The sequence below is a fragment of the Festucalex cinctus genome, chromosome 10 (genome assembly GCF_051991245.1).
Source record: "Festucalex cinctus isolate MCC-2025b chromosome 10, RoL_Fcin_1.0, whole genome shotgun sequence".
In the NCBI taxonomy this organism is placed as follows: domain Eukaryota; kingdom Metazoa; phylum Chordata; class Actinopteri; order Syngnathiformes; family Syngnathidae; genus Festucalex; species Festucalex cinctus.
In genome coordinates, this window is record NC_135420.1 from 12,450,902 (window position 1) to 12,476,255 (window position 25,354).

The 25,354-nt window shown below is 39.3% G+C and overlaps 1 protein-coding gene across 1 annotated transcript; it reads left to right on the plus strand.

Annotated features, from left to right (window-relative positions):
- The first annotated feature begins 58 nt into the window (after positions 1 to 58).
- On the plus strand, positions 59 to 25,018 carry kdm4b (lysine (K)-specific demethylase 4B). Its single transcript, XM_077534791.1, has 22 exons — positions 59 to 199; positions 2,199 to 2,603; positions 2,730 to 2,905; positions 3,845 to 3,959; positions 4,209 to 4,402; positions 6,274 to 6,323; positions 9,513 to 9,616; positions 10,084 to 10,221; positions 13,122 to 13,318; positions 13,413 to 13,660; positions 13,764 to 13,924; positions 14,029 to 14,149; positions 14,841 to 15,001; positions 16,030 to 16,231; positions 16,367 to 16,443; positions 16,582 to 16,637; positions 16,819 to 16,927; positions 19,606 to 19,794; positions 21,173 to 21,349; positions 21,528 to 21,647; positions 21,736 to 21,828; positions 23,109 to 25,018. Exons 2-22 carry the CDS (start codon positions 2,229 to 2,231, stop codon positions 23,706 to 23,708), a joined length of 3,663 nt encoding a protein of 1,220 aa, XP_077390917.1. The 5' UTR covers positions 59 to 199; positions 2,199 to 2,228; the 3' UTR covers positions 23,709 to 25,018.
- Positions 25,019 to 25,354: the final 336 nt, after the last annotated feature.

The following is a 25,354-nucleotide window of genomic DNA, read 5'->3' on the forward strand; positions in this document are numbered from 1 at the left end:
AAGCCAATCGCATTACTGAATTTCCAATAAAAGCGTTGTTGGTGTCATTCAGCCAATCGCTAAGTGCAGTTTTAGAGGTGGGCGTGACACGAAAAGCTTTAGCTTGTAAATGCTAGAGGAAGATCGGGCCATTAAATCTGTAGAAAACGACACTTAAGACGACTTGGATATAGAGCGAGGCGGCACGCCGCTGCAGGAGGTAACGATTCCCCAGATTTGGTAGTCGTGTTCACTTGTGTGTTTTTTCTTTATTGTTTAATCGATGTGTAGTCGTGGTGTTTTGTTTTTTTCATCGTTTCACTGCCCGTCGTAAGGCATAGCTAAATGGGAGCTAACATCTATTGGCTAACGATACGGCGATGGAAGGACACAGCGAAACGTAATTGGCATATCCATGCCCGTTCTAACTGAAAAACAAGTTTGAAATACACGTTTTTCAAACAGAAGTTTCCGTAGGCGGCGATAGAGTTGTCCTAGACACTGGTAGCATTCGTAGTAGTTCTCCCTGCTAACCCCGTCGTTAGCATCTGGTTTAAGTGACGTCCATTTCCCAGTGTGATCAAACTCAGAATCAATTATTTTTGATCACTTCTACAGCTCTGAAACATTTCACTGCTGACTAAATGATTTGCCATGCTTAAAGGTTGTTAAAACAGTTAGCCTTTAAAAGGTCGGCGTACGCCCTAATTTGTTTTGGTTTTAAAGAACGGGGTCACCATTCCTTTACAGTGTATACTACAAATTACATGATTTATTTATTTTTTAAAATAAGTACTAAATAATAGTAAATAAATAATAAATAAAATAAATAAATAATAGTAATAAATAAGTACTCTATGAGCATGAAAAAATGTGATGTTTGCATATGTGGCTTAAAATATTGACATAGCTGACATGCAGATGATTAGCACGGAGTGCGTGTGCCAGATATTCTATCTAATGTGCAAGTTGTTTGTAACAAGCGTTTCATTTATGCTCTTTTCTTGGTGTTCATTTTGCTTTGAACTTGACCAGTATTATTTCAAATAGGTATGTCCCGTTACAACTTTTTCACTTACAGTATGAACCCGATATTGTAACCGTGAGTATTAAATATACCAATATTACTACCGGTAAACGGAAAATAATGCAACTAATTTTAGAAATTGTTTGAAAAGGCTTGATCAGGCGATATAACTTAAAATGAAAAGGACGTGAGACAAGATCACCCCAAGTTTTCGGGTGAATTTTGTCTCGTATCCTTTTAATTTTTTTTAAGAGCCTAATAGCATTTTTAAGAACGAGTACAAGTAGCTACAAATAATATGATTCAATGCTTGCTTTGGTAAAAACGCTATGAAACGGCCTCGTAAAAATTATATATTTTCGTAAATTTCACAAACTGTGGCACTTAAAAAAAAAAAAAAAAAAAAAAAAAAACTCTGTACGTGTGTGATGTAGTACCATAACCTGTCAATAGCCAGATTGATAATTATGATTCACTCAAGGGAGTTCTCGACAATGGGGTAGAGACCCTTCCATCTGACGTCATCGCTTAGCTCCCGCTGCACCTCCTGGAGGGCAAACAACCCATAACAAATGTTTTTTGTCATGTTTTAAAAATCCAACAAAAAACTGCAAGGGTAACATTTTGGGCAGGCACAGTAAAGAAAGCCCACACTGGCGATTGCCATGATGATGTCGCCATGATGCATCTTCTTCGAGATCGTGCGCATTATAATGTCACAAATATGCGACACTATCATAGGAGAGGGGTCGAGTTGGGCACAACTTGAGCCACAACTACAACAGCTATTTTCGGCTGATTTCTTTATTTTCTGATTTATCTGTATGACGTCAGAGGTAAGGCTTAAGGTATTTCCGGCGCACTGCTGTTGATATAGCGCTTCAATAGTGGCGCAACGCTGCAACTACAGTTAAAATACTTTGCTGCCATGCTCAATCAACACAGCTAGAGCGCTTATGCAATATCAGTCGCTCTTGCTGGAGGCGGCCGCCTCCGAATTTTGAACACAGGAAAATCCCTGGCTATACATTTCAATTCATATTGCACATAATCGTCTGACCACTTACTTTCTTTGCTCGACATAGTATGAAAGGATTACAATAATTTAGGGAACATGTGAATTACATGTGAAAGAGATTTATTAGCAGGTTGCAAACTGACAAATTCTGAATGTCCACATTTTCCTCTCCAGGTTTACCTGCAACCCTTAAAAGCGTCACCAATGGCGACCAACGTAGTCATGGATATGGTGCAGCTCCCTCACCCTGTTCCAACATCACTGCCTCCAGATGAAAACGGGATTCCCATCCAGGAACTAGCGCTGGCTGAAATACCTGAGACAGTGATGACCGCTCACCCCGTTCCTGCCACAGCTGCCACACAGGCTCAGCCTCCACAACCACAAGTAGCTGATGGCCTAACCCCTGGTTCCGAGCTGCCCCAGACTCCTCTGCCTCCACCGCCTCCACCGTCTTGCACTAAGAACCCCAACTGCAAAATTATGACCTTTCGTCCGACCACGGAGGAATTTAAAGACTTTGCCAAATACGTTGCCTACATGGAGAGTGAAGGAGCTCATCGTGCTGGTTTGGCCAAGGTGAGAACAACATTTAAACACGTTTACATTTTTCGGCCCCATGTAATTGTGAACGTGGAGTTGGCAAAGTTACAATTTCAGTCGACAGCAGAAATGCATGAAATAAATATCTGTGTTCCCAACTAGGTGATTCCACCGGAAGGTTGGAAACCACGGAAGTCCTATGAGGCCATTGAGGATATGGTGATCCCATCTCCCATCATGCAAGTGGTGACTGGTCAGTCTGGTCTTTTTACCCAGTACAACATCCAGAAGAAATCCATGACAGTGAGCGAGTACCGCAAGCTGGCCAACAGTAAAAAGTAGGTTAACATTCTCATAACTGGAAGTCAAAGCCAACTTGATATTCTTCTTGAGTACAAAGATGGTTGATGTTGATTTATGCAGACTGAGGCAAGGACATGAGAGGTTTTTCTCTGGTGATGAAACTGTCTTTTGATGGACGTGTACCAATGACAACCCTTAAATAAGCTTGTCTTAAACTATGCCCCTTATTTTGATCAGAATATCAAGCGCTAAATTATAAGTATTGAGTATGTCTTTTTGGTTTTGGTATATATAAGTCTTAGTTCTTATAAGTTTGCTTACAATGTCAGTCACATGTGTATGCCCACTATGTTTTTGGTCTTCTAGTATTTCCAACAATCATTTTAAATGGACTAATCTGGCTGTTATTTTGTCGATTAATCAATGAAATCAGATAAAGCAAAAGCATGTTTTACCTTCCATCCTTTTATTAAAGAAATGACATTATTTCAAATTAACAGTGCAGAAAACACGCAAAAATATTGATTATTTGGGTTCCACATTAAAAACAGATGTTTGGTAATAGTTTATTTTGATTCTAAACAAAGATAATCAGTTTGGTTCACAATATTTATTGTTGAGACTGAAATTCCCAAGGTTTGGACAAGTTTAAATTTATCAAGATCTCTATCAATTATCCAAAAGTAATTGGTGATTATTTGATAATCGATGAATTGTTGCACCTCTATTTGAACATTCCGTTTTAATTGTCTTCGAAATAGAAATGATTTACGCTGTCGTCTGGTTCCAATAGGGTACTGGTAATTTGCTTCTGGAGTTGCTTGTCATACCCTCCAAAGGCAATGACAGTGTCAGCACTGCAGATTAAAATTTAAAATCCGCATAAATTCTTGGCATTATTAGGTTGACTGTTATTTTCTCATTGTAGCGCTCCTTGTTAAATCTGTCTTTTAATGGGTCTTGTTCTATTTCAGGTACTGCACGCCACGCCATAAGGACTTTGATGACCTGGAGAGGAAGTACTGGAAGAACCTGACTTTTGTGTCACCCATCTATGGCGCGGATGTTAGCGGATCGATCTATGATGAGGTTTGTGTGGTCCCCCATTCAGTTTTCATTTTCTGCATTTCCTGCCAAGTTGCACCATCTGGTGGCGTAGCTGCAAATGTACAGGGTGGGCCAAGTTTACATACCTATAATTTGTATACCTATGGCACTTCCGATACCTAGGGTATCTCCAAAAAAACAAACAAAAAAACCCTGTGGACTATAAAGATAATTGTATTTGTTCAGTTGCTTTGTTTGACACACTTAAAAATGCATTCTGTCCCTCATCAGGACATTAAAGAGTGGAACATTGGCCACCTGAACACACTGCTCGATATGGTGGAGCAAGAGTGCGGAATCGTCATAGACGGTGTGAACACTCCCTATCTGTACTTTGGCATGTGGAAGACCACCTTTGCCTGGCACACCGAGGACATGGATCTCTACAGCATCAACTACCTGCATTTTGGCCAGTCCAAGTCTTGGTCAGTCCCTCTTTTTCTATTTGTCAGTGCGCCGATTTCTCATGCTTGGTATGTATGTATGTATGTTTTTATGCTGCGGAGGCTTCAAAATAAAAGCCTTCCAACTAAAACATTGACATCAATGCAATTGTCTTGTTACTTGTATTTTGAAATTGAACCACACAGTGCTTGGTAGATGGCCAGCTGGACTCGTCCTCAGGCAAATGTTGACTTCCAGCATCAACTCAATGATGTTAATAAACAGTTTGTTAGTTAGTCTGGCTAATTAGTCGGCACAAGTCTCTGGGGTTTGCAGCTAGCTACTAGCGGTCAGTCGGTCATTTCTAACTCAGAAAAAGTCCATCAATGCATTAACCATTAATAATCACAAATATCTAAACAAGGCAGGCTTTCTTTCAATCTGTAAATGATGATAGTCATGAAGAAGAATGATGGGTGTGAAATCACAAGATGTTAGCCTATTCATAGTATTGATCCACTTGGTATTTGATACTGTCAATATTTGGATCAATCCGCCCACCATTAGCGGTTGGCGTCACTGCAAACTACGGCAACAATTAATGTATTGCTAAATGAATTCCTAACGAAAGGCTCAATCAGAACTGAGCCTTATTACCTTTATGTAATGTTTTTTTATATCCAGCTCTTACAGTCATTTGATTGTGTGGCACGTTGGTCTAGACCCTGTTTTAATGTATTAAAGCGTAAAAAAATAAAATAAAAAACACTGTTGCATGCTGTGCTGCCTCTCATGACCTTACACATGCCACAGAGAAATAACCTCGGAGTTTTGTGCTGTTCGTCTTTATACTCAGGATCAAGACATGCTGTTGCCTTAGCAACGGTGGCCTTAAGGGTGAGAATGTGGGATTAGTTTGATTTGGTGTTTGGGATGGGTGTTTCTATTTATTTGTTTAATTCTCTACAGCTATATGCTGATGGAATGAAAATACACTTCTTCTTTTTTTTATGGATTATAAACTAATTATATATATATATATATATATATATATATATATATATATATGTATATTTTATTTTTTATTTTTTATTTTTTTAAACGCGCGTGTCCCAAGATTTCATGATGTACTATTGAAGAGTTGAAAAACTGAAGCTGTATCTTGGGCCTATAGAGGGCAGTGTGATGCCGTCTCAATTTTAGTTGTTGCTCATATTAATGTAAAGTGCAATCATACTTGTGTCGCTTTTGGGGTGAAACTGATGTATAATTATAATAACTTCAAAAACAAATAACACAAGATCATTTACTGCTCGACATTTTGCTGCTATTATCTTTAAAGGGGCTCTCTGCCGGATTCACTCAGGAAAATGCACTTTTTAAATACAGGATGTACACACTTTAACTTTCTCTCAGTCTACACATCTGTGGTTTTGTTAATCTTTTGTGGTAATTTCGTCCTAAACCCCCACCTCCCCAGCCTGTATTTTGGCATTTTGTGTTTGTTTTGTAAACAGCGGGACGTTTCAGTGGAAAGACGGTGTTTACAACCCTCCAGCCAATCGCAGAGCGGGGGGTGGTGTGTCGCAAACAGTACCGGGCGAACGTGTCAGCTGCGTGACGTCACTCCCGCTGCAATTTGAAAGCACGCACGGATTTTTTTTTCTTCACTCACTCATTCACACATGTAAGCTTCTGTGAGTGAGTGAGTGAGTGGAAAAAAAAAAACAACAACACAGGTGTAGACTGAGAGAAAGTTAGTGTGTACATCCAGTATTTAAAAAGTGCATTTTCCTGAGTGCATCTGGCAGACAGCCCCTTTAAATATGACCTAGCCTTCCAATAAAAGTTGTTCATGTCATGTTCCTTTGCCTGACCAGCTGATAATTATTTTTGTCTCTTGTCTCTGCAGGTATTGCATCCCACCAGAACATGGCAAAAGGCTAGAAAGACTGGCGCAAGGTGAGACACCATACTAGTCTGTACTAAAAAGTTGGATAGTTGATGCCTTGGGCTGTTAACTATAAAATATTTCAATTATTATGAAGCTACCAAAAATGTTTTATGACTAAAGCCTGGTTCACACGGCAGGAGAATTGGCCCGATTTTAGCCCCGAATTTCCCCTCCCGACAATCGTAAGGACGCGCCGAGACACAAGCGATAATCTTCACAGATAATCCTGCCCTGTGTGTTGTCACCACACAGAGCGCCTCCCGATACCGGCGCTCGGAAGGACCCCCTTGAAATCGGCCATATCCAACATGTTGGATTTTTTGGCCCGACTTCGCTCTGCGCAGCCGATTGACGGTAACGTGCAGCCAATCAGAAAGCGAGCCGGCGAGGAAGCTGGTGGGGAATCCAAAATCAAAACAGTCATGAAGCAGCAGAAAGTCCGTGCTCGCACTATTACACTCTTTTTATTTATTTTTTTGACGACTCGGAAGCCACGTTTAATCTCGAGAGGTTTTGCGAGACTTCCCGTCACATTCTTGAATGAACTCGGCTCGTGTGGGGTGTGTTGATTGTGCAGTGTGGCCGCACGCTACGCACGCTACGTTCAAAACTGGAACTCCCGTGATTTTTTTTTTTCTCTTCACGTGTGGTGTCTGCAGAATAAGTTAAAGGAAAACTTTCATGTTAGTTTTGTTAGCTTACTTTTAAGTTCCCCGCTGCCTACAAAAAGTGTCCAAAAATAGTTGTTGTAATTTGGTTATTTTAAATATGAGTGAACTTGTGTGATTTTAGTTTCATCCTAAATCAAAAATTCATTTGTAGAGGCAGCTAATAGACATAAATCATCCATCATTCTTCTTGTGACAAAATTTTCATACTCCCCTCACCCTGCAGGACATGAGAGGGCGACGAGAGAGTTGCACAATCCAAATAAAATTAAACACACACAATTTGTCCTTCTTGGTGCTTGGAAATATAAAAAAAATCAACACCGTAGTTTCAGCTATAGCTTTCTTTTATTAAGATGATCAAAGTGACATGTGACTCAGAAGGAAATTCCAACAAATTGTCATATAGGGATGTTCCAATAACTCGTTTATGAATGCCAATAGCATGGCAGCACGTTCAGTCAAGTCCCTCCCCCGCCTGATGCTGGCTGCTGATTGGTCGTTCGCAAAAATTCACAAGTGATTGACAGCCTGCATTTCTGTTTCCGCTCTCTGCGGACACACAGGCTGAACTCAAATTAACAGAAGGCCTGTCCAAATTCTGGTTTATCCGGTCCACGGAGGCTACATGAGGAGTAGCCTTAGAAGGACAGCCTGCAAAGCGTCCTTTGGAAGATGCAGCCTGGTGTTTTCAGAGGCTTTTTCTGACATGGTTGTTGTCACATCATAGAGCACAAGCCACATGGTCCGAAAATAGCTCATTCCGCTTTAACAGTGTGCTGGTACTTAATGTTCATCAGATCTAATTTCACATATATTGAGGTAATTTTGACTGAACTGTAATTGTGCTTAGTATAGTAAAAAAAAAATTGTAAACTCATCTGGTGAAACTCTTAACAGTTTGTTATAAGTGTCCCCCTTTTAAAGATGATCAACAAAAGAGCTCTGAATGCAAAAACTCTCAAACGGAATTAATTTGGGGTTTTTAAGCATACAATGGAAGATTGTTTTAGGCCTACATAAAATCTGCTATAAGGTTTTCTTTGTCGTCCCATTGACCAGATTTAGAATTAAACACAAATGCACAGTGCACAAAATATAACCTCTGCAATTATATACACAGCAACTTTGTAATCAGGTTTGGTATTGGCAATGATAATTTAGGTAGATGCCAATTACAACCTTCGCCTTTCTTTCAAAGCAGCTGGCAGTGCGCGTGTGAAGTGGGAGGAAAGGGCCAATAACATTATTTAACAAGCATCCATTGACCTATTAAAGCCACCTTCCGTGCTGGCTGTCTCACTTTTTATGAGGTCCTAAAAAAGACAGTTATGAGTGTCATAGGATTGCCTAATGGGGCTGTGACAACGGTCTTGTTACTTGCAACCCTGGTTAGAGATGTGCCACAATGGCGGCAGTTGCTCTTATTTCTTCCTCCTTATGTCTGTTCTTCTGTCACGTAGCCTACATTGTGTCAATTGGCCGTAGTAGTGGAAATGGGGAACTGTGCAGCGATTAAATTTTTAATTTTCAAACTCAAAAAGACAATGTTTCAAGCCATTGTTGTTCTAAAGATAACTGGTAAACTAATACTGTTTAGAGTTCACTAACTGGCTCTGTCAGCTCATTGTTCACATTTACCATCACCAACAGGTTGACAGGTGATGAGATAATTGGAGCCTTTTTCCTTGTCTTGTTTTCTAAGGTATAATCAGGAATATAATGTGTTGATTTGTACTGTCAGTCATATCAAATTGCTACTGGCTTGGGACAGACTCCTGTTCAGTATCAAAACATGTTTTCTAAAAAAAAAAAATATATATTTTTTTTCCTTTTCCCACTGGGAGTGCTCGAGTAGGGTATGATTCTCTAATGATTAGAGCATACTGGGATTAGAGTCTAATCCCAAGATTGAGAAGAGGTAATGAGGTAGAACCACCAATAGATGGCAATGATGCACTATCTACTATTTGAGAGCCTCCGGCTTGTGACTGTATACAATGGAGTTATAAGGGACATTCTGTGCCCGACAGGGGTGGGTACCGCTTGCTACTAAACCTGCCACACATGCTTTCGGAATGTGGGAGAAAACCGGAGTACCCGGAGATAACCCACGCAGGCACATGAAGACTGTTAACTCCATAATGGAAGGCTGAAGCCCAGATTCAAACCCACAACCTCTGCACTGTGAGGCGGATATGCTAAATGTGTAAAATTTCAGTCGAGTATCATAGGAAGCAAGAAATGTGTCCTGAAGTGATGGTTAACTTCAAAGTAACATAAAAGAGAGGATGACATTCTCTGACGGGTGTTTGCATTGTGGTCTTTTTCACTTCAATATTGCAGCAGCGGAGTGAGTGCCTTGCTTTAAAATGCTGACAATACATCACCTCATGTGGGCAGCAACATGTCACACGCAACCCCACTTCTTGTATGGTGAAAATGATCTGTCTTGTAAGATTTTGTTTAATTAATATGACCACTCTGGTTTTTGTTTTGTTGTTTGTTTTTATTTGTATTCCCTTGCAGGTTTCTTCCCTGGTAGTTCCCAAGGGTGTGATGCTTTCCTTCGCCACAAGATGACTTTAATATCTCCATCTATCCTGAAGAAATACGGCATTCCCTTTGATAGGGTGAGCAGCAACTTCCAAAATTGGGAACTGACAGTCATCTTATTTTTCACATTCTTTGTTGAAGTTTTTTGTAGTTTCTCCTGTCAGATGGTAGCCATTAATTGAAGAGACGAGAGGTTCATTGTTGTAGTTTGACACACAAAAAAAAAGTAAGAGTGTTATATGTTGTATGTTTTCCAACTCCCAACTTATCACAGACTTAGGAGAGGGCAGGTCAACTATAGCAAAAGTCTAACGATAAAACAAATCATTCCCATATGACAAACAGCAACATGCCAGTGAAGGGGGAATTAACAAAATTAATTTGCAAAAAAAAAAAAAAAAAAGTATTGTATTTGAAGATTAGATGTCAAATGGTTATCTCTTTATGATATACTCTATTTATTTGACTTGGGTAGATATTAACATTTTAATCAAATTATGGTGTGTGTGACATCTTCTCAATACATTTTCTTTTGTGTGAACAGGTAACTCAAAATGAAGGGGAATTCATGATAACTTTTCCTTATGGCTACCACGCTGGCTTCAACCATGGCTTCAACTGTGCTGAATCCACAAACTTTGCCACTCTGCGTTGGGTTGACTACGGCAAAACAGCTACTCAGGTAAGCTGATTCAGATACAATTGCACTATTTAGTTGTTGTACCACATGAAAACATTAAAATAATGTATACCTTGATAAGATTTTATTGTATTGATGATTGTCATGATCCATGATGTGTGCCATTATATATATACTGATCTGCAGCCTGATGAAAAGGAATCAACCCTGAACTGCACGGACTAAACCAATATTCTGTGAAATGTGACTCAAATGATGTAGCACATCCGAGTTTCTTGGATGTGATTCATATTTTTAAGTTACCAGGTCATCCTAAATGTGACTTGGAAGCAAGCTACACATATTCTGCTGCAAACCCGCACTACATCCAAGCACACTAGAAAATGTGTAGTATATGATTTACTTTGAGCAATGTCTGAACTCTGAAGCATTGAGCACATTTGTGATGATGAAATTAATTAGCCTTTGTCGTTATTCCACAATTTACGACAATATGTTATGACTGATTCTGATTCGAATGGGGGAATTCTAATTTGACATTTATTTTCAACGGCCATTTCAAGTCGCCACCATTTGTGCACAGTCATAATATTGGTTATGGGTGAGTTGGAACAGATTTTAGTAGACTTTGGGCCATTGATGGGCTACATGCTGGAACGGTCCCCACTCAACTGGAGGACAGCAAATTGCAGCGATGATTTAACCTTCAGTCTGAACAGCAATCTTTGATTCACAATATGCTGTTTGTGTGTCACTGAAAATTATAATAGAACAAAATCTAGTACTCTACTGTGTTTGTCCATTCAAGTTTTTACTGTGAAGCAGCAGTATGACATCCAGATAGTCATCAAACCGATGACATTTCTTCACTCATATTATGGGAAAGGTGAAATGGGCTATTAGTAATAATCAAAATTGCACCGTGGAGGCTCATAAAACATGTTACAGGCCAAAGGCGGCCTTAGCCACATAGAACTCGGTGTAATGCAAAACTGACTGGAAGCTATTTTACTTTGCAGTGTCCGAATTAAAATTGCCCTTGAGATCACCTCCATTGAACCATATTGTCTTGAGGAAAAAACTGTACTCTTCCTTGTGTTGTACTTTTTCATCCACTAAATTGAAAGATTATAGTCTATTTCTGCTTATACTCAACTGTAGTATACTTTACATTTCATTCTCCATTGTAGATCACATTTGTGTGGCTAGTTGACAGACTGACATTAATTTAGATACATTGACTATTTAATTTGTGTCAAATGATTTGAAATCCAGTGTCAATCTAGACTGAAATACACCAAACTCACACTCAAATAAGCCATATCTGAAAAAGAAGGCCAATTGTGCGGGATTCTTGAGTTTTGTATTGCCAGTGATAGATCATGCTAATTTCAGAGTATTGCAAGACTTTTTGTGTTTGCTAGCAGAAAGAGAGGCATTTAATGATCTTATTTGAAGTGTCAACTAAATGATAGAAACGATGTTCATTTGTCTCTGCCTACATCACATAGTGTTCCATCATCATCTGCTAGACAACATATATTAATGTTTGTGCCAGTCAAGTGGTGTCCAAATGCAATGTGTAGGTTGGATATTGTTTTGCTGGGGACTGTACCATTCTGTTGTTCAGTAATTGAACACAAGGCCCTCCACACAGCTCAAGAAATGATATGACTTGAATGTAATACAGCAAGCCAGGAAACAAAATATTTTTATCCACCTCTAGGCCGCCATCTTGTTTTAATCTGTCCACATTTCTCTCCCAATCGTATTTCTCATTTGGTTGTTTTTCTTATAGCTTAGGTTTTGAGATCGCACATTCGGAGTAAGCACTTTTTATGTTGTACTTCTCTTGAAGAGAAAGGCATTTATACAGGACTGTCTCAGAAAATTTGAATATTGTGATAAAGTCCATTATTTTCTGTAATGCAATTAAATAAGCAAAATGCCATACATTCTGGATTCATTACAAATTAACTGAAATATTGCAAGCCTTTTATTGTTTTAATATTGCTGATTGTGGCATTTTTTTTTAACTTTGTCTGAGGAAATATTCTAATATTTTGAGATAGGATATTTGAGTTTTCTTAAGCCATAATCAGCAATAGTTAATGAAAAGGCTTGTAATATTTCAGTTGATTTGTAATGAATCCAGAATGTATGTCATTTTTGCTTATTTAATTGTATTACAGAAAATAATGTACTTTATCACAGCATTCTAACTTTCTGAGCCAGTCCTGTACATTCTAGAGATGTAGCATTTGAGGGGAGATAATTTGTTATTTCACAATTTTGAAGCTGCTTTTTTTTTTATTATTTTTTTTAAATCATCAATCAAATTTAGCAGAGTGGTTTGTGTCAAATTGACTTGTTTCTTATGGAGGACAAAAATTGCCAAAATAAAAAATGAATGACTGGATAATAGTAAAAATAAAGATATTAAAAAAAATCCTAAAAAAAATTAAATACAAAAAACTAAATGGAAATAAAAACAACAAAATACATATATCCACAAATAAAGTAAAAGTAAATACAAAAATAAATGTGATTATAAAATAAATGTGGAAATAAATACAAAAATGTATATATAAATAAAATTAAATATCAATCAAAAACGCTCTGCGCTCAATATTTATTTATTTCATGCTGCAGACCTCCTGTCAGCAAGAAATGTTATTCAAATGAGGGGGCGGTCCTAAGCGTGTCATGGGCTCCGCTATTGCAAACTGCATTTCAATGGTCAAGTGCGCGGGTCGGTGTACAAAGAAGACCCACCGGCTTGTATGGAGAGCTCCAACAGTGGACGACTATATGTCCATTGTCACCACGACTTACGACTTGAGTTGCTCGACAAGTCAAGCAAGTTGTGGTAACTCTTGCTCAACATAGCTTTTTAAAGTGGTTGGTTAATTTTGTTTTTTTTTCCCGCCTGCATTATTTAGTGTACCTGCCGTAAAGATATGGTGAAGATCTCCATGGATGTTTTTGTGCGCTGCCTCCAACCGGATCGCTATGACTTGTGGAAGCAGGGAAAAGACATCATAACGCTGGACCACAGTCGGATTACAGAGCTCAGCAGTCCAGAATTGGAGCGCTGGAGAGAATCTCGTGTCACATACAGAGCTAACCTTCTGCGGAGGTAAGTCAAGTCTCATGACTCCAAAAGGGTCTTGCTGCACAGAAAAGACCAAGTGGTCTGCATATGTGGTTTGACTTTCTCATCACCGTCCCAGGGCCATGCAGAAAATGAAACTCTTCCGCCGTCTGAAGATGGAGGAGGTGAAGGTGCTGACAGAAGAGGGCATTGAGCTCAATGCTGCTGAATACCAGCGTCAGGTAGAAGAGCGGGAAGCCCAACGGAAGCAGGAGAGAGAGGAGCGTCTTGCCAGAGAGGCAATGATGACTCTTGAGGCCATGGAGCGTAGGGAACTGGAAGCTGCAGAAGCTGCCTCAAGAGCGACGGAAATGTCAACTCAAGGAGGTAAGAAAATGGAAAGTTAAGTGCTTGAATTTTTTTTCTTTGTTCCTTGCAGAAATTTGAATAAGCCAATGTTTTTTCCTCCATTGATTTTTTTTTTTGCCAGATCCAGAGGCCCAAAAGCAGAGCGTGACTGAGAATATGACAGAAGATGGTCAAATAAAGCCGAAAAGTACCGCCATCACTGGATTTCAAGAAGCTTTTGAGCAGTTTGCTGCGTCACGGTCCATCACCTCAGATGACACAGAAGAAATAAGTTGCAACCAGGTATTTTATATTTTCACACTATATTATCATATAGATTGTAGTACATTTATACATGTGATAGCTTGTGTTTTGTCCTATATGAAACCGAATACTGTTTTTGTCAGGCAAGCTTCTCCAACAAGAAGGTAACAAAAGAGGTTAAGAAGAGCCGACGCCATCCGCTTACCAAACCACCCATGCGGTCTCCTTTGTCCGTTGTCAAGCAAGAGCCGACTGGTTCCAAAGGTATCATCATGCTGTTGATTTAATTTTTGTTTATTTTACTGTTACTCTTAAAGGGAGTCAGAATTCAACGTTGCCGCTTATTACTACTAACCCACCTCCATTTACTTGTTTCATCTTTGATTTTTTCCCCTATAGGCTTTGTCCCAGCCACTTTATTGGTAATAAATTCAAGACTGTTTGGCCTAGCATGTTCTTTTTTATTTTGGTATCCGACTGGCAGTTATTGATCTAGGAATCATGACCTCTAACTAACTACTTTCAAAGTCACTTAAAATCTGAGATTAGAAACCCAACTAGAGGCTTGTCCTTAAGAAACTGGATGGACGACAATGAAAAACAGAAAATGTTAAGTGTAAGAAAAGTGTTATTAAATAAAAACCTGAGAGATCTTCCTGTGTGCTGTTCAGAGCTGACAAATTGTCTGGCTTTAGGGGATTCACTGAAAAATTGATTCTCAACCCATGGGAGCAAGTTGTTGAAGCCTCTGCTATTTGTGTCCTTCAGCCAATTATACCTCAAGTGCTGTCGCCTACTCTCAAACAGAATGCTTTTCTTGCTGGATGTTCGCTGTTCGAGATCATTTTCGGGCATCTGATAAATGCTTATACATTTTCTTTGAATGAAAATGCATTGCAGTTGTTATATAATTGACAACGTTCAGATTCTAAACATCACGTTCTTTTATCATCAGAGCTTTCCTCGCCCATGACACTGGAGAGCAGCATGGAGAAACAGGAGCACCTCTGGCAGAATCGCTCCCGCAACTTCTTGGCTGAGAAGTCCTTCAATTCCGCTGTGTCAATATTTGAGCCACACTGTGCTGTCTGCTCCCTCTTCTGTTCATATAAAAGGGTACCTCCACATACTATAAAATTCTACATATTGCGTTGCCAAACACTGGTATTCAGGCACATGCAGAGGGGGACGGGGAGGCTATGTGTGCCAGGGCACAGGCTCTTTTGGCACTGATGCCCAAAGTGCCCCTTTGTCCTTATATTATTTTTGTGTTTTGTTTGTGAAAGTAGTTTTGTTGCCTTTCAAAACTAAAATTCAGTGACATGATTTACATAAAACAAATTATTATTATTATTATTATTATTATTATTATTATCCTTGGATGACATCATACTATGAGACGCGCTCCCATTAGAAACTCTGTTCCTCGCTGCTTCACCTGGTGTCGGTGAGTTGGTCGCCATTAGGGGTGGCGGCAGAGTATAAGAGATCAGCCAGGGCCATGTTGTAACAAGCTCTTTTTGTCAGTGTTTTCACCAGGAATTTGAATATTGACTAAACTTAGCTGCATTCGAATGCTAACCTCTGCAAATCTACAACAGATAGCAATATACTTTATTCTCCTGATGAAAGAAAAGACTAATCTTTCTTTTGATAGGTTTGATATTTTTATAACAATAGAACACAATATTCTGTATGTCTTGTAAAATCGGTCAAAATCAGTAAAAAAGCTGGGAGCGAATGAGTTAATATATTACGTATATTCAAGCATAGCGGCATGTCAGTGAATGAGGGCGATTGAGGAAGCCCCTCAAAGTGTTGACTCACTCTTTATAAAAAGCAAATCGTACTATTTGCAGATTCAGACAGCAATTTATCTTGTTTAAGCCATTACTTAAGGGAATCACGAAATGCAAAAAATATACAGCATGCTGTAAAATGGCTTGAGAAATTTAAGTGAATCATTGCATCCTCAAAGAGTAAGCCAATTTCAACATTTAAGATTGGCAAATAATTTGTAAAAATCAAATAACACCCACATATGTTCAATGACTAATAGTGTAGATTTTTTGAGAAAATACAAATTTAAGTTTGCATCAGTATGATACAATATGTTTATATTATCCCTCTGCCTGTCTTTTCAGCCACACATTGATCCCCTCAATACAAATGACGGCCAGCGCACTTTCCCATGTCACGGAAGTCGAACTCGCCCAATAATCCCCGAGATGTGCTTTAGCGTTGGGACAGGCAGTGCCGAGCCTCCCCCCACGAGCAACTACATTGGGGAGGATGGAACCAGTGTCTTGCTATGTTGCTCCTCATGTAACATGCAGGTTCATGCTAGTAAGTACTAAAATTAATTCACATTCAACCTGTTGAGAAGAGAACATGAAGTAGAAAGAAGTGTCAAACACTATCTTTGTTCTTAGTTGTTTTATGAAGTGGGCATTCAGCTAAATAGCATTTTCTGTCTTCAAGGTTGTTATGGCGTTAACCCGGACCCAGTCCCCCAAAAATGGACATGCTCCAGATGTATGGCAGGTGCATGGGCAGTGGTATGTGGCACATACTCCTTCATTCCCGAAGCAAATTTCCACAAATCCAAGTTAACTCTGTCTTAATAAGGCAAATGTACGAAACCTTTGCTGATCTGAATGAATATTTCTGTCTTGTCAATGTATTCTAATTTTTAGGAGTGTTGCCTCTGCAACTTGCGGGGAGGAGCTTTGAAGGTTACCGTCGACAACAGGTATGTTATGGTCGAAATGCAAATAGTATTAAAAATAAATAAATAAATTGGATCTTTTAGTTCTTTTAGTTTTAAATGGGTAATGGAATGCAAGAAAAATAATTGGCATCTGTGGTTGGACAGTCTCATTATTGTACGACCAGAGGTAATTATTTTATTGCTGTCTGTGCTCTTGAACCAGGTGGGCTCATATCATCTGTACCATTGCTGTGGCCGAAGCTCGTTTCCTCAATGTCACTGAGAGGGAGCAAGTGGATGTCAGTGCTGTTCCAGAAACACGGAAAAATCTGGTAAGTTAATGCAGAAGCAGAGAAAATGAAGCAAGGTGACATGAAACAGGCAGGGGAAGGTAGAATCTCCCTGCATGATGTAAACAGATTCCTTGCTCTCATTGATGTGTAATTCCTTTATTCCCTCTTTTGTCTTCTCCTTCCTTATTCAGGTGAGCGAATGTCCTCTGTATATACTGTCGCATTTTTTTCTTGTTCCAGGACTGTATCCATCCATCCATTCATCAGGTTACTGTTGGTGGGGTCTTTTTGCAAACTGAAGAAGAGCTGGGATGAAATGGTTGTGCTTAGGGATAACAAATACTCAATACTAAGTAGGGGTGTTAAAAAAAAAATCGATTCGGCGATATATCGCGATACTACATCGCGCGATTCTCGAATCGATTCAATAATCGGCAGAATCGATTTTTTTTTTTTTTTTTTTTTTTTTTTTTTTTTTAAGGATTCACACCTTGAGCATGGAAGAATGTTATATGAACGGCACATTAAGCCTTAATATTTTTATTTTAATGCTGTTCAAATGTGAAACAGATTGCAAACTGTTTGTGTACAGTGGCTCACGGTTATAAGCCTCAAGTTTTAGATAAATATATTTATACAAATCTTACAGTGTACATGTACAAATTTACTGATAGTATTTTCTAAATTTGAATGGAAAAAAATCGCAACAATCGACTTATAAATTCGTATCGGGATTAATCGGTATCGAATCGTGACCATTCGTATCGGGATTAATCGGTATCGAATCGAATCGTGACCTGTGAATCGTGATACGAATCGGATCGTCAGGTACTAGGCAATTCACACCCCTAATACTAAGTAATTTGGCTCCAGACTCAATGAACTGTATCGATCCAAGGGGGGGGGTGGGGGGGATAGTTTCCCAATTGCTGTTGTATCTTCGAAAATAACTTGTCTCCTGTTTCTTTCTACCTTCCTCTCTCACTTAAATTCTGCTTCTTCTCCACTCATTCAATCCCACGACTACAGGCAACGACATTGCACACTGCTGCATAATCACAAATAATGTCACCTCGCTCCTTTTACCATTCTGTGAATAATCCATCAAAGACACACTGGGTGACATTTACATCCGAGTGCTGTCAAAGCAGGTTTTCCCCAGCTTGTCTTAAAAGATCAAGAAAGATAAGAGAGGCGGGGCTGTGTTGTAATGATTCGGAAGACTGGGCTGGCTGATCAGATGTGAACATGCAACTTGAGAACCCGTTTTGATTTTACAATATTCAGCAACTTGCAATCCTCTCTAAATTTTGAGCTTTGAAGTTTTGCTATTTGTCCTGATCCACAGTAGTGCTTCCATTTTGCGTGATGAAAATAAAATATAATAATGTTTTTTTTATCACTAACGTACTTTTCTTCTTTGATTTACTGCTTCAGTATCAAATTAAATACAGAATATTGTGTTATTTTACGCAAAATATTAGAGGTGGCTATTGCCAACAAGCTCCCAATACAATACATATCACAATACGGGTCAGGATACATGCATTGTGATGCATGTCCAGATATATTACATTATAGACATATTTTTGAAAATGTATGAAAATGTTTCATATGTGTAACTAGTGATATTTTAACTATGCTGGATGGCAAACATGTTTTGTACTTCTAATGTTAACAGCACTTTTTTTTTTTTTTTTCTTTCTCTAAGCACACCGCTACAAAATACATGCATGTTACAGTTATGGGTATTGAAAATAGTGAATGCACAACTAAAAGGGTCAACTACATTTGATAGTTTACCGCATTTTGAACTCCAAACCTGCCCATTTATTTATTTTGGTATGATTGACTATTTTGTGCAACTATATTTATTCACTTAGAAATGTATGTATATGAGGGACACGTGGAGGAAAATCTTAGTATAAAATCCTTTGGGATCTTACCGACTGCACAATTATAATCACAATATCATAATTGAAAAAAAAAAAACCCCAAAAAAAACAGTTGACATTTTGGGCCATGCGCCCAGCTACCCACTTTGTAATTTTTCCATTTTCTCAAGATACACAAAAAGAGGAATTGACAAGTGTGAGTGTGTAAGAAACGGAGAGGAAAAGGAATATTTCTTTTAGAACTGATGGGGTTCACATAACCCAGGATAATGATTCAAGTCAATTTCAACATCATGATTGTGAAACCGAAGGGTAAAACATAACCCCTTATGACCTGACACATTTCGCTTCAGGTACATATATTATCATCCTGGTTACGTGCTGGCATTTCGTTTTTCTGTTTTGCTTTCTGGTTAAACGTGGATCGAGGTACAAGTAAAGCTGCATGTCTGTTGAGCTGAAGTGAGGCAGGTAAAGAGCATCGATGGCACTGAAAGATTCTGGTGATTGGAAAATGCGCCTGGAATAGGGACTCATTACAGGTAGACTCGAATTGCTGCTAAAGCCAGAATTGTGGCAGACTTGGGGTGGGTTTAACACTCACAATGGTGGGTGGAAATGAAGCAATTTGGAGAATGGATGCTCTCCAAGGAGTGTTTGCAAACTTTGGCGAGAGCTGTGATGGGGCAAGTGATGCAAATCTCCCAAAAGTACATCGAGAGAGGAAAACTTCATCTACTTTGAATTCACATAGTGGCAGTTACAAATCCTCCCAAAATGTTTAATTGATATTGTGTATTTTGTCGTTTGTCCTCATCATAGATATGCGTGTTCTGCTATGGCAAGACCGACAGTAAAAGCCGTGGTGCGTGCATCCAGTGTTCAGAGGAGAACTGCGCAACATCCTTCCACGTTACCTGCGCCCAAATTGCTGGTGTTGTCATGACTCCAGCCGACTGGCCGTACGTTGTGTCCGTCAAATGTCACAAGCATAAAAAAGGGGCTATGAAGGTAAGTGTAATCAAGAGCAGCAGTTTGCCTCTTAACTAGTGCTGTCAAACGATTAAAACTTTTAATCTGATTAATCACACTTTTAAATTTTGATTAATCACGGTTAATCAGCTAAATTACTCGCGTATTTGCGCAATATAAAATAAATACAAAATACCGTAATATTTTGACATTAACGCATTTTATTATCTGAATGTCATTTGCAAACATTGATTAAATGCATGTACGCAATTGCACGCATGCGTGTATTGCTCAAAACGTAACAGCATCATAACAATTGGGTGCAATTCAGCAATTAATTAAACACAAATTACTTTTGTTTTATCTAAAGTCCCGTCGGGGTGTTTTTGAAAGCGAAATTTACCACCGAGCACACCAACTGGAGTCACCCCGCTCATTTTGGAACAACAGGCGAAGGAAATGCCGTGCATTGACCTAATTACTGACCTATGCAGCCTTCAATGTAACCATCCGCGGTTACGTTCAAGGCTCAAGTGCGGTCCAAAAAAATAGTGCGATTAATCTGCGTTAATATGTGATTAATTTAACTTTTTTCTGTGATTAATTAATCTATTAACGCTTTAACTTTGACAGCCCTACTCTTAACTCGATGTAAAATGTGGAGTTCACAGGAAGCTGCAGTGGATATAAAGTCTTGATAGGAGAATTAAGAAACTTAATTTTATAGAAACTGCAACCTCATGCATAAGAGGTCTCGATAGGCAGAATCATCAGGCAAGCAGACTGACTATTCTTAGAAATCAAACTACTGGGACACAGTTCTTAAAAAGTGCAATTACAGTATTTTTCCTTTTAAAAAAATAAAATAAAATATGAATTGAATGGCAATTTTCTATTCCTCTAATTTCTAGTTCTTGCTCGTGAAACAGCCACAAGAGCGTGACCAATACTGGTATTGACCACTGTTACAAGTACTGATACCTTAACATAAGGCTCGTATCAGCACCGATACCCGGAATCGGTACTCGCCCATCCCTAGTTAGAAATGCCAAGGATGCCTTTTTCAAACTATTGTAGTTGGTCCAAAATTCCTGGCAGATAAGATGGCGGAATTTCTAATTAATATGCAAAATGTAAATAAGCTTTGCTCTCATTCGATTGCTGTTCTTTCATTTCATTATGGAAAAATAGATTTTCTCGGCATCTTGTGATGGCCAAACGTTCATAACGTCAAGTTTTGAGCCATTGATGTCATTGCGAAGCAGAAATCAAGCTCCAACTGAAATGTTGAAGAAATGCTTTGCGTTGACCATGAATCAAATATTTGTGTTAATGAAGTGAGGAGAGTTTTTATTTATATATTAATTAATTAATTAATTATTTTTATTTTATTTTATTTTATTTTATTTTTTTGCAGTCACGGACACCAGCCAAAATCCCCTCGAGCCTGACCCTGGGTAAAAGGGTAATTGGACGCAACACCGACAGCTGGTATTACCATTGTACCATCATCGGCATGGCGACGCAAACCTTCTACGAGGTCAACTTTGACGACGGCTCATATTGTGACAACATATACCCAGAGAACGTAACGGTGAGTGCTTTACACACAAGGGTACTGAAGCTGAAGTTTCCTGAAATAACGTAGACTTGTGTAATAAGTGCAAAATAAAATGGCACATAATGGAGTTAAAAAGCAGAACATCGGACTTCTTAGTTTAATGTGATTCATTTCTATCGATGACCCCGCGTCGATCTCTTTCTCCCCTCAGAGTCACGACTGCCTAAGTAAAGGTCCTCCTGACACGGGGGAGTTGATCGTGGTTAGCACGATTGACGGTCAAGACCTCAATGCTTTCTTTGTCAAGCAACACACCCACAAGCTCTACCAGGTGCGTGAGAATGAACATGTCTTCATAATACTGTCCTAGAAAATGAAAACATGAAGTAATGATCATTTGGTGTAACTATGATCTGCAGGTTGAGTTTCAGGACAAAAGTCAGCTGTTGCTAAAACAATCCGAGATCCATCTGCTGGACCAGGAACTGCCCAAGAGAGTCCGGACTCGTCTTGTGAGTATTTCTGCGGTGGCCATTGTTTGCTTCATTTTAAAGTTGAAGTTAAGCTTAAACATTTCTTGACAAAAATATGGTATATGTGACCTCACTAGTCTAAACATAACATTCTGATTAATATTACATTTGTGGAATATGAGTTAGGAAGCAAAATTCAGCCATTATTATCTATTTTAGGGCAGCCATTTTGCTACTTGCTGTCGAGTGAAGATGACATCAGTTGCTCAGGGCTCAGCAACCAATCACAGTTCAACTGTTTCCACAAGCTGATCTGTGATTGGTTGTTACCTGAGATCTTAGCAAGATTGTCATCTTCAGTCGACAGCAAGTGGCAAAATGGCCACCCCCTGCGATGGATAAATATGGCTGCATTTTGCTTTATATTCCACAAATGTAATTGTGAAGTCAAACCTGTTGTCTTAAAAATTATTTTTAATTTCATAGAGAACGTAATATTAATCAAAATGTCATGTTTAGACTATTTGGGCTGCATAGAACATGTACAAAAAAAAATGGGGGGGTTGACTTCCCCTTTAAAGAGGATGTAATATGGAAAATGTAATTGTTATCATATAAATAGTAAACCAGTGTGAATCACGATGGACTGCCTCAAGCATGCTTGTATGGACATCAATGTGCCACCAATTTAGAGCAGTACATTTGAACAAAAACTATTTTTGGAAGGAAAAAAAAAAACGATCATTGAGATGTTTGTTCAAAGCTGCAATATGGAACTTTTTCCCCAAAATAACTATAGTAGCTTTTTTATTTGACCATTTATGGCTGGAATGTCTTCAAATTAGTAGATGAACACCTTAGTGGTTCACAATGGGCATTCCTGCAAGCCTTTGCCAATCATTTTCAGACCGGATTTGGGTTTGAATTTCCCCTGTCTGCGGATGTGACGTCATGCGCGCTGTATATGTGCATGTGCAGTTTCATTTTTCATCAGCAGGTGGCAGTAGCAATTCAAAATTGAACATTCTATGTTCAGTAACTTTAAATACATTCAAATTATTCTGTAATGGTTGATGACTTGAGAATTATGCTGAGTGCCATTTGCATAGACAATAAAAATCTGAGAAAAACACAATTTGCATAATAATTTCCAACAGTCATGTAACCCATTCCGTGTCTGATTAAAGAAGGGGCGGGGCCATATGGGGCCTCCCGACCTTTGATCTAGCTTCTCTATGAGACTAAACTTGGACAACAGGTAGAGAAAATGCAAGGATGGATGCATTGTGTCCTAAATTCTGTACGTGTGTTTGTTTTAGGCCATCCCGACAACTCAGGAGGAAACCCCCTCAACCGATGGATCCGATGGAGCCGGAGCGGCCAAGCGTCGTTGCCTGCCCTCCACCTCCACTCCTCCCACCAACGCCGTGCCCTCCGTGTCCACCCCGTGTCCCATCGCCCCCACCCCCACCGCGCGCCCCATCGCCCCCAGGCCGACGAAAACTTCACCCCAGCCAAGCACCACCGTAGCAACACCCGCGCCAGCGCCGTTCGCCATGACTGGTAAACTGCCAGCCTCCCGATTTCTGTCCTCCATGAATGCGGTGAGGTCATCTTCGCTGTCCGCACCATCCGCCAGCGTTTCTCCGATGGACACGGGCGGCAGCTTGTCCCACGTTTTGACAGAGTTGAACTTGGCCTCGGACCTGACCCTAATGACCCCGTCTGCCCCTTTCCAGTGCCAGTTGAACTCTGATCCCCTTTTGTCGCCGCAGTCCCCCGCGCCACTGGCGCCCCCAACCCCACTCACGCAGAACATGTCGGACAGTTACATGCCGAGCAGCGGCTACGTCTCCTACATGGAGACCCTCCTGCATTCACATTTCCCCCAGGACAAGGCGCCGGGGACTATGTTTTAGACAACAGCTCCTCGCCGCTATTGGCCAGCACCAATGAGATGGGTGCTAATCGGGGGAAGGTGGTGCGAGTGCTGTAATTACTGGACATAAATGTGTTGCACCAGCTTTCAGACACAAAAGCACTCTTTTAATGCACACTACTTTTTTGACCTGATTTGATTGCAGTGGCGTTTTGCAGCAGCAGGACGGGGCTTGTTCCCCCCCCCCCCATTTTGTTTCTGTAATTTTATTATTTTTGTTGTTGGTGGTTGTCAGTTTTTCAGCAGCTATTTTTTATTATTATTATTTTTGGACTTTTTTTTTTTTTTTTTTTGTGCTTCTGGATGGTATCAACTCAGTACCTCGTTGCAATGATACATTAATGGAAGCGTTATTGGTGTGAGGAAGCTAATGGCTAATCTTTAGGGTTCATCTTGTACAGAAGTGTTTTTTTTTTTTTTTTTTTTTTCTACAAATAACCAGCAACAAAAATCTATTTTTCAGTCGAGTCATGTGTGACTTTGAAACTAAAGTCACACACATAGAATGTTCTTCAACAGAACATAGTCAAAACTCAAGTGTTTTTTTCCTGCAAGGGGTAATGGGGCAGTGGGTTCCGATGTATTATTGTTAAAGCCAGTATTTAAATGTCTTAGATATTGAATGAATTGTAATTGGAAACATATGGAGATATTCAATCCACAGAATGCATTGTGAACCTGTAACAGTAGTTCAAAAAAAAAAAAAAACCTTGTATGTATTGCAATTATTTAATGGTCATTTGTTAACTCCCAGTTTTCATTTACAGAACGTATCTCAGGGTTCCTATATTCACAAAATCAATATAGTAGAGGGTTTTGTACTGCGAAATAATTAATCATCCTCGAGTGATGCAATCCACTTTTAGTACATTTGTTGTATAAACATAGGAACCCGAAGGTATGATGATGGTCAAAAGTGCAATGTAAAACCTGTTGTATGATAATAGTATGTATCTTTTTTTTTTAGTTTATCTTCTGAATTGACGTCCCAACTTGGCCATTTTAAATTTTTTACAGGCTTTCCTTGGCACATCACTCGGTTGCCTACGTGTTTGTTTTCTACGGCCGTTTGTGCTGCAGAGATCTTCAACTACTGATGGACTTATTTTTCCACCTTCACCTTGTACATAACACAGGTCTTGCGTATTGTGATTGAAATCTGTAAATGTCAAACATAAACACGCCACCCACCCATCATAACTGAGAACATGTTTGGATTTCTGTCCTAATGAAATGAAACCATGAGAGAAGAAACCTTATTTCATAGGGATTAAAGTGGCTTGCTTGTCACCAGTTCGTCTGTCTGTCTTACGGTGTAACTTTGGTCTCAAATTGGCTTGCATCAGACCAACCATTATTAAAATGTGATAAAGCTAGTTGAGCTTGGAAACTGACTTAACATTTTTCACGGAAATTATGTACCCGGTAAGATACATTAAATAGTAAAATAGCTTGAGGCATCACACCAATTTTATTTTTGATGCCACAAAAAATGACAAATTGCAACATCTGGCTGTTCTGGTTGACCAACAATATCAAATATTAGTTGCATACAAAATGTATTTTACCATGCAAATGCTATTAGTAAAAAAATTAATAAAAAAAAAAAAAAAGGAATTCTACTCG